Raw genomic sequence first — 17976 nt, forward strand, 5'->3', positions numbered from 1 at the left:
GTTTAGTACGTAAGTACGTTATACAAAGTTTATGAGACATACATAATCGCAAACCTGTGCGAAAGAGACATCGTATCCTTACGCTATCTCTTTCGGGACCGCTACACAAATAATAATATGTTAATTGAATAACAGTAAATTTTATTCATTGATAATGAAATTTGAATTACCTAATCGATATTTCCATTTGACAACTTCGTTTCCTTCTTAAATAGTAATTTAGCGTATCTAAAAAAAAGTTATTCTTGATCCATGGAATTTAACACTAGGTATCATAGAGTAGATACTTAGATAATCTCATCGTTATTTGAGAGTCAGCACTATTGTTACGGTAACGAAACTGGAAAATAAATTATATTGATCCGATTAGAAATACCAACAATAAATTAAATTAATATTTACATAACATCGTTGGTCGGAGATGTAATGTAAATGAAATATCGATAATGAAAATAATTGTACAAAATTTTATTATTTTATTGAGTACATCTTTCATATATTTCATGCAAATACTTTTTGTTTGAAGTGATAACAATCCACGATTAATGGGCATTTGAAAGAATTGACAGTAGACTTAATGACAACTTAAGTTACATTTATTTACAAAGAGTTTATGGTTGTTTTGATTAAATCTTTCATATTCTTTCACATTTGATTAAATAAAAAATGGTTTATAACGAAAATTAATCAAGACTGAACATTTATGTAGATAATTTTGAATCTTTAAGAATATTTCTATAGCATGCTGCGTTTTCTGTTACATTTAAATAGAAACCACACCAGTTTAACAATTTTGTGGTTCCATCAAGGTGCCTAATCTTAAATTTGATTTAATTAAAAATATGTCCGATAAATGGGATGAATATGATAAAGATTCAAGAGTCGCATGTAAGTATGGATCAAAATGCTATCAAAAAAACCCTAATCATCATGCCACATACAAACATCCACCGCAACAAAAGCGCGGTAAAAAACAAAATAATCGTCTGCATCCCTATAAAAAAGCAAATAAACCAGAAATTCAGACTAATCCAGATAAAAACGAGAAAGAAAGCAAGAAACTAAAAGAAGCTTCTACATCTTCATCAATAAATAAAACACATGAAGATAATATTTTACCTGACAAATATGAAACCACATCTCACCTACAGATACCGGAGACTATAACCTATTATGATAAAGACACCGACCCCAGTATTCTAAAGGAATTATTTTTAGTTGAAATGCCCCCTGATTTTTTCAAATTCTATGAAGCTCTAAATGGAATTGACAATACTATTGAGAAAACATTGTCAAGTGTCAATCTGGAACTGATTGGCCCATATGATCTGTTGATGGGAAAGTTACCTAAATTGGATGATAAAGAATTATATTTAATTCACTGGAGATTCTTTTATGATCCTCCAGAATTTCAGGTATGTATTATTATTTAATATGACGTGTATATGTGTTAATATATACAACTCAATATATAAAAAGTGCCATCTAGTTTCATACTAAAATAATTATAGCATATTACTAATTTTTAACTTTACAGGCTGTTTTGAAGAAAAAAGGGAATAGTCAATATCATATTGGTTACTTCAGAGATATCCCTGATGAGAAACCAGTGTTCTTGGCAAGCAATGATAGTGCCAAGGGTTGCAGCATTAATCTAATGTCTGACAATATATTTGGGGCTGTTTAGTAAGTAGAATAATGAAATTGAAAGCAATATCTGCATCTAATAACTTTCTAAACTCATAATCTAAGAACATCAATTTTAAGCTAAATTCACTAGAAATTGAAGGGTATAGTACATTACATGAGTTGCTGATAGCATGACCATATTGCCAGCAGCATTGCCAACTTCTTTTTCTTTTAGTTTTAAATTAAGTTTATAAAGTGGTAAATAACCAAAATAGCAAAAATTTTAATGAAAATATGCTAGTTTACTATAGTAATAACAATTTTAGATTTATATTGTATTTTGATAGTTATGTCTTCAAAGGAATATAAATTATATAATTAAATAAAACATTATTTACATACAAAGTTTCCTTTCTAAAATTATCTTTTCCTTTCGAAAAATGGAACTAAGGCTGTCCTGCATGGTACAGTTAATTTTGGAATAAAAATTTTGTTATCCTACCAGAGTGTTTGGCAATGCAATAAACCCACTGTTATAAAATCTTCATTATTATGTTACCTATTTAAATATGAAATTCATATAACTTTACATTTTTCCCATAATGAACATTTTTTACTTACATAGGATGTGCTAACTCAATTTGTAAACACTGCACTTATTGATAATGTCAATAATTTATTTGTAAAACTGCAAGTGGCATACATACTGTTTACTACCTAATAAAAAGCAATTCTGCTATTAAAATATCTTAAAATTGTGATGAAAATTTAAAAAAAATTCATAAACTGAACAACTTGAAACCACATTTTAAATAAATGAAGTGTGTCCAATTTGTGATTTTATTATAAAGCATATTTTTCCAGTATGTACTTGCAAGATGAAAAGAAATCATCTCCATTTACCGCAATGGCTTGTGATAAACTTATAAGCAAGATAAAAAAAATTGCTGAAGAAAATAATTACTCTCTAGAGGAATACAATTTAAAGAAAAGATGGTCCCAGGCAGTAACCAAAACATTCCATGGAGCAGGGATTGTAGTGCCTTATAATAAGAAAACTGAACTTGGTTATAGACATTTAATAGAATCTGATGGTTGGTATTATTAAGTAATTTTATTATAATTTTTAAATTATACCTTAATCATAAAAATGTAAAAAATATTTACTTATATGCTTATGTGTACATTCACTTTTAATATAGATAGGTATATATAGGTTCTAACAAAAATATAGAAATATAGGTACAGACATTGGCTAGTGATAGTTTTATTCTGTACAGGTAATTATGCTCACATCTGTATCCCAGTGGATCACTCAAAGATACATTTTCATTGTTGATTTGATATTATTTGGATTACCATTTCAATATTATTTCTTTAAACATATTGTATATATGTCCTGTAATTTTATCTATATATTTAAACTAGCTTTTAGTTTGCTGCTTCGTATGTATGGAATTCAGAAGTAGGAAAGCAGTGAAATAGACCAAATGATAGGTAACTTTTAGATGGTGTATAAAGATAAAACAATTTTTAGGTTAAACCTGTGACCAATTTGTTATAGTAATTTTAGCCCGATGCCAGAACAAACACACAGAGAGATAAGATTTCTAAAAATTGTTTTGGCTTTTATTGGTCTTATTCAAATGCCTCATATTAATTTTTTTTAAATGTCTCCCATGTATAGATGTCATCTAGTTACAATTTTATTATATTAGTAAGATGTGTATTGCTATTAACTCTATTAATGTAAACATGTTATTTTAGCAAATATAAAAAAGATGTTTGCCAAACTTCAAGCAGCAGATTCTCAAAGTGAAAAGGATAAAATACTCTCTGAATTACAACCAGTGATAACATATGCCAATATAGCAGTAGACGAGTGTGACTTTGGCACAGGTTTAGAAATTGGAATAGCTTTATTTTGTTCGGGACTGAAGATACTTGAACAGAATGCGCTGAATAATCTGACTACAACATACACTTTACTGCAAAGGACAGCGTTCAATAAAATAGTCCAGGTACATAATGCTTTTATTTGAATACTATTAAGATCAGCCCAGACCAATGGAATGGTTTGGTGGTGAACAATAAAAAATGGCAATGGTAAATCATATAGACGTGCAGATATTTTGCAAATTGACCACATCTTCATTCTGTTATATAAGTTTCCACCATATACTAAAGTAGATACAATAGAAAATATAATTAAAGGTACTACTTTAATGATAATGAAATAATGTCTTTGCTGAAAGGTGGTTGGTCTTTATTACCCCTCGTTCTTTCGGCATTAAAGGTCACAATACCTTATTCGATATTGAGCTAATTCTATGAATACTAACATAAAACAATTTTTTTGTGTTCTTTTCTTTAATTGCCTTCAATCGCCGACAGATTATTTACTAATATTCTAAATCTAAATTATTTCATTATTTACAGGCGCATATCAAATATCGTCGCAGGGGATCGAATATGTCCGTGTTAGCCTCTAGTCCGTAGTTTAATGAAGGAGGAAATGGAAGCAAGTATATAAAAAAATAAGACGAAGGAATAACTGTTATTAACATCTGGCCTTATGCCACTGTGATATAATAGATTTTTTGTAATTTGATGCTTGTGTGTGAACTTGAACTTGATGCACCATTCCCAGCCAGGACAAGCCTGTTCCGGTAAAACCGGTACACTAGAGACGCGTAAATTTTAAGGAGTAACACACTCTAGAATGTAGGATAGGACGGTCGGCTAGCCGCAACCGCCGACACAACCGACCGACTATTCAGCTTGAAGCCAGTATAAGACATTAAGTAGAGACGGAGTTAGTCAGCCAGGATTGAGCGCAGCTTGGCTGTTGGTAGGCAGTCTTGCCTTGGACGTTGTAATGGTATTTCTAATATCAGATTGGCTCCTATGTGACTTCGGCGTGTTCCAGTATCCTATTCTGTCGATGCAATGTTTTCTGTATCGCTTTTGCCGTCCTTTTCTACCAGCTCGAATATTTTTCTTGCTTCATATTTGAGTTTATTTCGATCTCTGGCTAGTTGTTGCCTTTCAATTGATGGATTATCATAATATTTAAAATCTTGCTGGAATGAATCTCTCCATGTGAATATTGGCCGTCATCCTATTTTCAATTTTTTTTTTTTTGCTGTGACAATGCCTGCGTGCAGTAGATGCGGCGCTTCTCTTCTTACTATAAGTCCCTAGTAACATATTCTTAAAAATTTAACACGTTTAGTAATTGTCTCTCCGTCAAATATATCGCTGACTTTTTGAGCCCTTGGTGGATTTCTTGAGTTGTTGATCATGTCAGCTAGTATATATACGTTCGTATCTTCTGAGGGCTGATCTATTCGCTTTCGTAATCGCGGCCGCTTTTAGCCTATATTTCATTATTGGTTCAATTATCATTTTGTATAGCAGTCGTGTCGTTTACCATGGCATGTTTTTTTTAAAAAGGGGATTAATGCTTTTGAATTTTTGCTGGCTTGTTTACGTGTTCTGATTGTGCTTTTCGATTATGCTCTGAACATATATATATGTACCTAAATATTTGGTTTCCATTACGGGTTATAGTGGTTGCTGCCAGAGTAGTTTCTTTGTAATTGTTTGTGCGATGAACTCTAGCCTCACATTCAAAACCTTGCAACTAAATTAAGTTCTGCGTTATATGCTGTACGCAGGGTTAAACAGTATACGAATATTGAGACTGCTTGATTAGTCTATTTTAGTTACTTTCATAGTATACATTTCATATGGAATATTATTATGGGGTAAAGCAGCCGACATCCAAAGCATATTTGTATTACAAAAACGTGCTGTTCGCACAATTTATTCTATGGGAAGTCGTGAATCATTAAGAGAAAAATTTAAAGAAGCAAATATTCTCGCCGTAACTTCACAATATATATACACAAACATTATGTATATACGTAGACTGTTTCTTAACAGCGATCTGAATAATCTTAACACTAGATACAAACTTGCCGTCCCGAAGCATCGTTTAGAAAAAGTTAATAGGTCTTTTATGGGAATGGGCATTAAATGTTATAAGATACCGAAGAATATTTTGGATCTACCTTTTAATACATTTAAAACTGTTATTAAAAAACACTTATTGAACAAAATTTACACTCTAAATAATTACTTGAGTGACAAGCATGCGAAAAATTTTGTTCTGTAGTCCGATTCTCTTAAAAATAAATCATTCTATTAAGAATTGCTACAGGTAAAGTGTGCGAAATATTTTAAATAATGCCGATTTAATGTGAATTCAAATTATTGTACTGCTAATGATTGTCTCATTCCAAAAACTCATGAAAATAATAAACTCTATTTTTGCTTAATGTCATTTATTATTTATATAACAATTTAGATATCAATGTATGTGTAGTATTTATTCAAATGCCAGTCAAATCATTGCCATTATGGTTTTAGCGCTTAAAATGGAAATTTTTATATCATTTTTAAAATAATCTGATATTGTTGAGTGGCGACGTGTGAATGGATTGTTCATCGCGAAATTCTGTCAAATATGTACTCAAATAAACGGATTAATTTACATTTGCTTTTATTTATTGATTTCGTAGTGTTTACGTACAATTTCATAATATTGTCTAACTTATATTTTTAAGTTTAACTTATAATAATTTAATAAAATTAAAGAAATTCAATTTTGTTTCCATATATCAACAAAATATACCTTATAGTAAAAAAATATAGCACCTACTTGATAATTATTTACTTTAAGCAAACTTAGATAAGTTTTACATTCAACAATTATAATTTTATTTTCTCATTGCTTTCTTGATTTAATTGATTGATTTTAGAAATATGAAAGCGTAGCGGTTTTTGTATTAATTGCCGCATGCATTCTTATGTAAAATGTGAATACTATAACTATCAGATGGCAATTGTGAGTAGCTTTGACGTGGTCTAGTGTTTTGAGTAGTCATGCTCACTAAAATGTCCAGACTTGTGGCGGCGTGGTGGGCCGGGTCATTGGGCTCCCTAAAATATGGTCGAGCGCAGTGATGGCTGGCTCATCCGTCATACTCGTGAACGGGTGCTGCTTGTAGGGACTGGTCTGCTCTAATCACTATGACTGATTTCCTCTTATTAATTGTTTAACCAGTTGGTTATGTATTCAATATTTTTTCTTTTTGAGTATTTAATTGAATTAGTGCTAATTGGTGGTTTGTATTCACACACTTAAACTTAAAAATGTAAAGTAATAATAAAATTATTTAAAAGAGCAACACGCAAGTTTCTTGCTCGTTCTTCTTGTGATGAAACAGCTTTCCGAACGAGCGGTAGATTAAAAAAAAAATGTAATGACTATTCAAAAGTGCTTCAATGTAAGTTTATTTGAATAAATGATTTTCTATTCTATTCTATTCTTTAAAACTAACATTGATAAACAATCAATCTGAAGTCTTTACCTTAGACTATTTTTTGAATTTAGTTATTTGAGAACCAACTCAGGCCAAACATTGTTTAACCACTATAAAGCTACTTCTCAAGTGAATTTTTTGCTAAAGCGAAATGTCTTCACTCCTTCTGACAAGGTCATTTATCGACAAAAGAAACAAAACATTAAGGAAATACAACGTTTTATTATCTCAGAAAATGTGATGAAATAAATCGAAAATCAAAAAGAACAAAAATGTACCTATAAAAAAAAAAATGTTTTTCTCAAAATGAGTCCATTACATAAGAAGTGTCCATATTCTATAAATTTTTTAAACATAACTTATATTTGAACTGTATAACTATTTAGGTTTCTCAGCACTGCTAAGATGTAGGAAGAGTGAAATTGGACAATGGTCACTGCCATAAACGCCGCCTCTGATTACGTTGTCGCAAAGTGACGGCAAAAACCTTTGAGACACTATGAAGTAGTCCAGACGCCTAAAATAAAAATTTATATAAGTACATAAAGCAGCCATACGCGCGCCACAGAGAACTCTACTGGAAAATAATGATTAAGATTTTAAGTTGACGTGTGTGAGATTATATAGGAAATTTCCATATTTTCCACATACGTCAACTCGCATCTTAAACAACAGATGACCATTAATACCTCTTAAAATTTATGTTACATAGAGAGATGTGTGTGCATGGCTATTTCGGTTTGATGGGTGGGATATGGCAGTGAATTTACAGGGTACAGAGGAATAACACCCGAGTCCTCAGGAATGGCAACGCATGGAGGGTATCATGGGCGAAACAGTATACTCTTTTATGTCCATGGTACTGCTCATGTCTATAGGCGACGGTTACCATTTTCCATCAGGTAGATCGTCAGCTTGGTTGCCATTCTAAGTTGCATAAAAAAAAATATGTAATTTATACATCACTATATTCAGAGTTGACATTATACTCAACTAATTTACTTTTTTTTTTTTATTTGTTAGATATTTGCTGTGATGCCTATAAATTTTTGTCCATATTAATTAATTACTGAATAACACTTACCACCCAACATTTTTAGCCCTGCTATTCATCATGTACGTCCAGAATGTGTAGGCGCCTGTTTTGTCCGGATAGAGGTGACGATACGTGTCCACAAACCCGTCACCGAGCAAGTCCGTCATTCCAGTGCGCTCCTCTATTGTGAAACCGGCATTCTTTTTGTTTGTCTTGGGGTTTGCTAAATCTGTTGACAGAACACAAGAAATCAATAAAATAAAACAATGTTTAAAAAAAATTCTGCCTCCAAAAAACGTTAGGTTCTTTAATCAATAAACTGAACAAATTGTTTTTCGTTAAAAAAATCTAACTCTTATTAATAAAAACGTCAAACCTCTGAAAATATAAATAACTAAAATAGTATAATTTTATTAAACTATTTTAGTTATTGAAATATTTTGTCTTTTTTGCATTAATTTCTTAAAACACTAATTAAAATAGATTTGCAGGACATTTCAATTTTTATAAATAAGGAGGTAAGATAGTGAAGATGCGAAGGAATTTAGACCAATTCACATAATCACTTGGTAATATAGTGGTTGAGGAATTAATTCATACATAAATGTGATTATTTGGTGACTATAAAATACAACAAATTACCGATATACGTATATACCGTATGTACCTAACTACCTCTACCTATTTGGTTATTTGGTATTGCCTCCAAAAGATGATTAGGTTTTCTAATCAGCAAACCCATTAAATCGATTTTCATTGAAAAAATTAACCTTCTTATTCATAAAAAAGTACAACCTTTTGATGTAAATATTTTACTTGTTAAAGTGTTTTGTCTTTTTTGCACTAATTTCTCAATTTGTAATACAGTGATACTTTAATAATTAAAATAGGTGTGTAGGACGTTTTAATTTTTATAAATAAAGAAGACTAGAAGAATTAATATAGTGAATACACAAAAGAATTTGGACCAATTCATGTAACCACTTGTTAATTTGATGGTTGAGGAATTAATTCAAATATAAATGAGACTATGGTATTTGGTGACTATAAAATACAACAAAATATTCGATCGACCAAATTAAGTTTTAATAGTACATAGAGTTAGTTCAACTATGGATTTTATGATTTCTGCAATGATCAGATACCATCAGGTAGAAGAATAATCAACGAGCTTATTCGCCCCCCCCCCCTTCCCTTCTCATGAAATAACTAAAAACTGATATTTACCTATTTCGTTATGCGCTACATTCATGTCACCGCATATTATCACAGGTTTCTTCTTATCTAACTCATTAACATATTTGCGAAACTCCTCATTCCATTGTAGTCTTTTGGGAAGTGTGACTAGATTACGTCCAGCATTAGGGACGTAAGTACAAATCAGATAAAAGTGTTCGTATTCAGCTGTTATTATACGCCCTTCATTGTCCAACTCCTCGTTTTGTAGGCCGTATGTAACGTTCATAGCTAGTTTCGTTGTGTAGATGCCCACGCCTGCATACCCGTCTTTGTCACTGCACAGCCAATAAGCGTGGTAGCCCGGCAAGTTGGTTACTTCATTTGGTAATTTCTCCTGGGAACATTTTATTTCTTGTAGACATAAAATATCTGGTTTCTCATGCTGTATATAGTCCAGTCCACCTTTCGACAGCCAAGCCCTTATACCGTCGACGTTCCAACTGGCTATTTTGTAGTTCCATTCTTTGCCTTGTGCATTTTTTGATGAATTTGAAAAATCTAAACTGTCATAGTCTGTCGTCGCTTTATTTTTAGGCGGTGCTTTCTTCTTTGTATCCTCTGCTGTAGCTGAAAATAATACCGTAACATAATCTAAAATTCAACTAGAGCCCATCTAAAAACCGTTTAATTTGGATTTATTTATTTTATACAAATATTAAAGATTTAAATAAACGCAAAACAAAGTAACATGCTATACATTAAAAAAAAAAAATAGAGATCCCTACGAAATTTCTAATAATGTAAACCATGTAAAGTATCGAACATTTAATTATTAAAGCTAATACTAATTTTTGTTTCTTACTGTATACTTGCGAATCGGAGGCGGATTAATTAAACTGAGAACGAATTTATTCCTGCAAGTAGGGTATAATAATATAGCCAAAATAACTATGTAGTTAATTTTTGTATGGTGAATATGTATACCTACCTATATATGAATAATTTTATTTTATACAACTTAGAATGGCAAACAAGCTGACGGCCCATCTGATGGAAAGTGGTAACCGTCGCCTATAGACATGAGCAGTACCATGGACATAACAGAATATACTGTTTCGCCCATGATACCCTCTGTGAGTAATATAAAAAATAACAAATACAAAGAGGTTTCACAAAACCCACCATGCGTTGCCATTCCTGAGGACTCAGGTGTTATTCCTATGTACCCTGTAAATTCACACCATATCCCACCCTTCAAACCGAAACACAGCCATGCAAACATAACTGCTTCACGGTTGAAACACGAACGGGACAGAGGTACCCAAGCAATCAACTTTTGTACAGTCTCCCTCTGGTATGTGTATCTTTGGGATCTCCTAAGCATGCACAGCATCACAATAATATAGAAACATGTAAGAGCTGCAGATTGCTTTTCTGTTAAAAGTTTACAAAAACAAAATCAAACCACAATTGTCATACTACTGCTCTAACAAAAAAAAAAAAAGAAACCAAATCTCCCATTTTATTAGTTGTGTTAGTGAAAACGTTTACAAATGTAATTGTCATTTTAAAACTTTAAAAATGCCGATTACTCGAGCGTAATCAGCAACAGTGCGAAGCAAACTTCGTTTAGCGTATATCAATTTAACTATGTTAACAAGTATAGTTATGCAAACTATCTGAGTTAAATGAATGAATAACCCTTTATTATTGCTCTCAAAGAATGAGACAACTTACATAATGTTATACATACACAAATAAACACACACACAGTGGGTTCACATTGAAAACGAAAGACAAACATCTTTTTGGGCGGGAACTTCTCTTTACCACTGCGCAAAGAGTGGTGGTATGGTTAACTACTATTATAGGGTTACCTAGCTTGCTCGCTTCAATTAGGTACATAGATACCATCGATCGCTTTGAAATAAATAAGAAAATTAATAAAAAAAACCTCAATAGGCACATACCTATATATATTTTTAGATAGTCGTAACAAATTGAATATTTAAAATAGAAGTAATGAATACAAAATGCTTATATTTTACACAATGGTGGCTGTACGTAATCTACGCTTTGGTTAAATTAACGAATTATAAATAGTAAACATGATAATAAGTGAGTCATGTTAAAATAAAAGATATGAAAAAGCCATGTAGGTAACATACACTAATTTACCTAATATAAAAGCAGAGATAGATTACAAAGAATACTATTACCAATAGCTAAACGAAGATTAAAATAATGAAGTTACATTTGAAAATCGACCTTGAATGTATTGGAAAAAATAAATTTTGTTATCATTCTAAAGATTTGTGTGTACTAATTTTAGTTTGAACAAGAAACTGTGATGACACAACCAAGAATTATTTAAGTATAATGAACTGTGTAGAGAGTTCTTTTCAAATGATTTCAAAAACCTTTAGAAAAAAGATCCTCAGTTCGGTTGAATTTTTTTTTATAAATAATATTAAATAAATTCTTTAATAAAGGCAACCAGGGCCCACAAAATATGTTTGTTACTTATTAACGGAGTTAAGAGATTGTAAACCGATTTGAAAAACTGTTTTTACCTGAAAGAACTTACAAATAGGCTCCATCAAAATCGGTTTAATTTTTAATCTCTAATTTTACATTTCGATTATACGATATTAATAAAGAGCACTGCAAAAACTTACCTCTTTTGAATTAAAGACACTCGCGTCGAAAGCTTACCTTCCAATATTTTCTTCCGTAAACGGGAACCATTCATTATTTATTATAGCTATATCATCAAAACGGTAATAAACAATTTTATATTACTCAATATTTGATCTCGGTGAATACTGAATTTTTGCAGAGCTCTGTATATTAGTGTGATAAATCTAGGTTAAATATAATCTTAAATGAGTATTTATACCTATACTGTATATTTCATGCATGGAACATTGTATGTGTGAATTTTATATTAATATTAGCTGATGACCGCAACTGTATCTATATAAATTTAGAGGGTAAATGTTATGGAATATACCAGAAAATGCCTTGATGTTAATTTAGCTTTAAATATATTATAGCAAGCATAGGCAATAAAAATTGAATGTATATGTTTAAATTACGATAAACTACTGGTCTTTTAAAATGCAGGAAAAAAAAATTTATAAATGACATAAATCGATAATATGTATTAATAATTTTATAGTAATCTTATAATAAAGTAATTTTTTTTTATTTATTTTAGTAGGTATATTTTAAAGTCAAACATTAAAATATAGACGACCATAATCTTTATCATCAAAACGGTCATTTTCGATTGTGCATCTATCTGTCTATCAGTTTGTTCTCAATTTCATCGCGAACAGTTCTGTACAATGCAGTTTTAACAGAATCTTAATAATAAAATTGCAACTAGAGGATGGGAAATATTTAAGAAATATGATGGATCTTAATAAGATCCATCTTTGCTAAAACAATAACTTTTAGAAATTTTGTCTGTCAGTATATTTGTTCCGGTATCACGCAAAAACTATTGCATCAAATTGAATGTGGTTTTCTTAATTGTATTCCAGAAGGTCTAACTTGAAAACTGGTATACTATATCTTGATATGCCATCTATGGTTTATTTCATTTTCAAAAGCTAGTAAAGTATGTTTCCATTTAACTCAGTGTGAATATAGCCAAGTTAGTTTAAGTTAGTATTGTAATATTGCAAGCATATTATTCAACTATTTATGAAATACCATTGCATCATTTTTAAGTTTTAACATAAGAAAAGATGGAATTTTTTTTTAAATACATTACCTGTTGTAGTTTTGATGTATTTATCAATACTAATATCTATCTATAATCTAAATAAAAATTATATAATGCTGATCGATTTAAAAATTTAACATCATAAATAAAAGTTATTATTTTCAAGATTTATTTATTAAATAATTAATAAGAAACACTGTATCATAATAAAAATGTGAAACAATTATTGTCAACGACATACACAACAGAACTTATATAATTACACATATTTACCCCTCTTCTTCTTCTTTGGTTCGCCTGTATCTTGGGGTTCCTCTTCAGCAGGGGCTGCTGTTTCAGCTACTTTGTTCTTTGTCGATCGCTTTGCTTTAACAGTTTTAGCTTTCCCATCTGCATTATCTTCTTCTGTGGTTTCTTTTACATCACCTTGAAATACGAAATAAACATTTTTAATATACAGTAATCATGTGACAACTTTATCAATAGGAAGTACATTATTCTGCATAAATTAGGTTACAGGGTTAGGACGTTTCTAAAAAAATAAGACAGACTGATAATGCAGAGTACTAAAGACTCCATAACAAATTATAATAATATTACAAACTTATGCAATAATTTAAATAATTATCCTATGAAATTTTTAAATGCACCTTTACCTTTGTTTTCACTCTTTTCTTTTACCTCTTCTTTAACCTGTGCTTTCTTTCCTAGACCTTTCCTACCTTTAGTTTCCTTTTTTTTAATTTCTTCTACTGGTTTTCCTTCCTGAGATTCATCTTTCTCACTATCAGGAGTATTTTCTTTAACAGCTGCTGCTTTAACGCCTTTCTTTTTATCTTTAGTTGGCAAATCAGACTTAGCTTCCTCTTCAACTGTTTCATTGCTTTCCTCTGGTTTGGATTTCTCATCAAGCTTTGGTTGAGGTTTTCGGCCTCTCTTTTTAGCTACTGGTTTTTCTTCTATTTCTCCTTCTTCTATTGCTTCACTGGTAGCTTTTTCTTGTTTAGTATTTTTTCGACTTTTCACAGTCTCTTTTGGCTTGATATCAGCATTTTTTTCTACTGCCTGTTCTTTCTTAGTTGGTCTCTTTTTACCTTTAGCAGTGGGTATTTCGTCAGTACCTCCATTAGCTTCGCCATTTGTGTCACCATTTTGATCAGATACAGATTCATTTTCAACAATATCATTGGACACAGTTTTCTCTTCAGAAGTTTCAACTTCAACACCCTTTTTACCTTTTTTAGCAGGTTGTGCAGTTTCTTCAATTATATTATTAATTTGTTCTTGTTCACTTGAATCATTAGCAGCTTTCCTTTTGCCACGTTTGGTTGTCTTTTCGATAACTGGTGCAGACTTTCCATTCATGTCAACATCATCTTTTAGATTAGTTGTAGGTCCCTCAATATTTTTTCCTTTTGTTTTGACCTCTGTTTTCTACAACAAATAATAAAAAAAATTAAATGCATGCTATGAGTAACATAATACTATCAAGAATGGCATTTCATTACCCTATTTTATTCATTGATTAGTTTTTAGCTAAATAATAATAAATTAATTTATTATTATTTAGTTAAAAATTGTAAAAGTTCCAATCTTTAAAAGAATCTCATAATATTCACAAAGTATTTACTTAGATATACAATTAAAATCAAACAGATGTAACTTATGAGTGAGTGTCAATGATTTATTTTATTATAATGTTATTGGTGTGTACCATAAATTATTATTAATATGATTCTTAATATAATGTAGTTATAGCTATGTAATAATTAGGTGGTTTGAATAATTCATACTCACTTAGGTATGTATATGAAGAATAAAAAACTAAAGAAAGCAGAGTGCTCAATGACATTTTAGGGAATTTATAATAATCAATATTATCCAAAGAGGTAATATAATAAAAAAAAACTATTATATATATATATATATATATATATATATATATTGTCTGTAGTGGTAAACCTTTTACATTTAATTTAATAATTCAACATTTCATATGTACCAAAATAGTAGCAAAATTATAGGTTTGTATCTAGTAAATTACAATAGAAAAAAAAAAATACATCTGTGATATTTGTGTTGTGAACAAACACTAAATGGTTACTTTATTAACTACTAATTCATGTATGAATTTTAATAGAAATTGATTAAAATCGATTAATTTATATTCTAAATTAATCCATATCTAAATTTAGCATCTTAGATTAAAGAGTGGGAGGGTGGAGTAGGTGCTATCTGTGATTCCAAAATGCCAGTTATACTGAATGTCTTAGTTTACAAAACAATCATTAAACTAGTACTTAGATATAATAGCTAGAAGTCTTTTGTCCTATCCTTTTATATTTATATAACTGATATTAAATACTATGGATGAATGTGTACAGTAATACAAATAGATTTCATCTATTGTGAACACATTCACAATGGTCTCAATATTAATATATAAAGTATCTGGATAAAATGTAAAAAAACAGTGACCTAGCCTCTTCATATGGAATAAAGCTTTATGTTGACCATTAATGACAAAACTAAAATAGATGACATTAGATCTCATACATGACTTAAGAAATATCAGCTAAATATTGTTATTGGAAACTTGTGAATCAATGCCTTATCTGAGGTAGATACACAAGATTGGTAAAATTGAAGGAAAACCAGGAAAACTGACCCTAGGTATAACCAGATAATAAGAAATCACTATCTGAAGATGATGATGTAAGATAATGTAACATTACATTATAAAAAAACTGCAATTTAAAAACTATGCAATAGAGGGGGGGGGAGGATTGCTAGTAAAGCGGACTACCATTCCCATTGCTAGCAATATACCCTTTCAGGTCAACCTCCACATGCTCCCCCCTGGAAACCATCATGCTGAACTTTAGGTATATAAATCATGATGAACTAACTGACCTGCCTTTTCATTCAAACTGTGTTAAAAAACTAAATGTATTTAAAATTGGTGACAAATATAGCTGCATGTATTATGTATAAACATTAACAATATTTTCTGACGAGGTAAAATTATGTGAAGAAACGTACTTCTAATATAAACTCGAGGCGGGAAAACACGATGCGTCTCGATAGACAAGCAGTTGTAAGATGTTAATTACGAATAAACATATGATTGCAATCAAAATACATACAATAATAAGCAGTGCACAAAGTAGACAAAATGCTTTTTGTTGTATGAGAGGTAGAAAACGTGTTTCTGTGAAACACGCGGCTTTCAGTAAAGGCTCGCTAGCATAATCATATTTATAATATCATAATAGGAGGCAATAAAAACATGTTCGATTTTGCGTTAAGAATATTACAGTAAAAGTACAGAAATGGCATTAATGAAAGGACTCGAACAAGATAATAAAATACTTGTCGCTAAACCAGTTATAAACCAGCATATTAAAGAGCAAATTAAAGAACATTATCGACATTACAAGTTACCTTTGTTTTGGCAGTTCTTGGAGCCATTTCCAGTTATTACGCTTTTAATAATAGTCTTACTAATTAGTAATTATACGGAAAAACTTGCACCGGGCAAATTTATTTGCGTTGTTCAATGATGAATGGATAGCGAAAATTCCCGGCAAAATGACAGAAACAAAACATGAAATAGTGATAAGTGGAGTGACCGCACAGAGAAAATATTCTGTCAATTTCCGTCCACAGATTACGTTTATACTAAGTCTATGCTAAAATTGAGATTGAGCTTAATAAATTTTGATTATGAGGTACTAGAGTTATCTTTCAATTTGTTATTTTAATTCGATAATATTGCGATATTAAATAAATTTTATTTTAATCCAGTAGAAAATTAGTTCAAATTGATCCTTACTACAAAGATTTCGCTGTAATATCAAATTCTATTACAGCGAAATCTTTACTTTCATTTTTACAATTAACTATCACTAGCTAATTGTAAAATGAAAGTATCTACGTTTGTTACATGATTGTTTTCTAATCCCAGCAACAACAAATTGTTCTGATACCCAAACATTGGGGGGGGGGGGGGGTAAGGGATTGTTAGTAATAGGATTTAAGAGTCCCATTGTTAGCAATATAGATATAGGATCCTATCAGATCGGCCTCCATGTGGTTTTCCCTAGAAACCATCGTGACTAATTCTAGTGGAATTCGTCACGATGGGCTAACCAATAATTCAAACGAGGTCACCATTCCATTGTGTTATATTTATCAAATGGATAATTGATATAAAAAAAATAACGAATTCTTTGTCATTTTTATATAATTACTATTATGTTGTGAACTCCATCCATACTAAATCTACGATTCTTCTGGAATATTCTCTTTCAAAGATTGCTCTTTTAATTTTGTTTAAATTTAAATGTAACCCTTGGTTTTGCGATCATGTCTCATTATAATAACTAAGGTTTTCATACAAATCCCAGAAGGAGTAATTAGAACTGCATTTTCTACATAAAGCAGGCATCGTTATCGCCATATCAGCCTTCAACTGTCCACTGCTGAATATAAGCCTTCCCCTAAGGGGGAAAGGCTTGCCAGTAGTTGCCAAGCTTGGCAAGCGGATTGACAACTGCAGTTAGGCTTTGGAGATATTTTAAGAGGGACTCTGCTGTCCATTCCTTGCCTTCCCTTAGTCACCTCTTACGATACTCACGGGAAAGTAAGTGGTGGCCTATTCTATGCCGGGACTACACGGGAATAACAGTAAGCAACAAGAACTGTATTTGTTCTTCCCGCTTATGTTCCTAGTCATCCTGGATCCAGTATAAATAGGGAATAGGAATATGCACGTTTTCTAATAATCAAGTATTGACTACTTTTAATTTTGTTTTTGTATTTAATAGTATTGTTTACACAATCGAAGATACTTAAAATGCATAAAAAAAAGCAATATTTAACAAAATGAAGAAATTAAGGTGCGAAGATCGATTTCGTGCCTATTCGTTCCGTTTGAAACTTAATCTATGATGCTATGATATGGACAAAGATTGTTCGTAGAATATGTGTTTGACATTGACACTGAC

The 17976-nt window shown here is 30.9% G+C and overlaps 2 protein-coding genes across 3 annotated transcripts; one reads left to right on the forward strand and one right to left on the reverse strand.

Moving 5' to 3' along the window:
- The first annotated feature begins 561 nt into the window (after positions 1 to 561).
- LOC113523631 (histone PARylation factor 1) lies at positions 562 to 6189 on the forward strand. The gene is made up of 5 exons (XM_026909632.3): positions 562 to 1415; positions 1538 to 1686; positions 2494 to 2723; positions 3397 to 3650; positions 4069 to 6189. The coding sequence occupies exons 1-5, from the start codon at positions 843 to 845 to the stop codon at positions 4126 to 4128; spliced, it is 1266 nt and encodes a 421-aa protein (XP_026765433.2). The 5' UTR covers positions 562 to 842; the 3' UTR covers positions 4129 to 6189.
- A 1032-nt stretch (positions 6190 to 7221) lies between these two features.
- On the reverse strand, positions 7222 to 16584 carry LOC113523583 (DNA-(apurinic or apyrimidinic site) endonuclease). Of its 2 annotated transcripts, none has more exons than XM_052902740.1 (6): positions 16412 to 16584; positions 13618 to 14401; positions 13241 to 13393; positions 9283 to 9861; positions 8104 to 8284; positions 7222 to 7536 (listed from the first exon to the last, which is right to left on the reverse strand). In XM_052902740.1, the coding sequence occupies exons 1-6, from the start codon at positions 16436 to 16438 to the stop codon at positions 7398 to 7400; spliced, it is 1863 nt and encodes a 620-aa protein (XP_052758700.1). In that variant the 5' UTR covers positions 16439 to 16584; the 3' UTR covers positions 7222 to 7397. The 2 variants fall into 2 exon arrangements, with proteins under 2 accessions (XP_052758700.1, XP_052758701.1); XM_052902741.1 differs by having other exon boundaries at positions 13624 to 14401; positions 16412 to 16583.
- Positions 16585 to 17976: the final 1392 nt, after the last annotated feature.

Source organism: Galleria mellonella, unplaced genomic scaffold (assembly GCF_026898425.1).
Source record: "Galleria mellonella isolate WM207_F2 unplaced genomic scaffold, CSIRO_AGI_GalMel_v1 utg96, whole genome shotgun sequence".
Classification (NCBI taxonomy): Eukaryota; Metazoa; Arthropoda; class Insecta; order Lepidoptera; family Pyralidae; genus Galleria; species Galleria mellonella.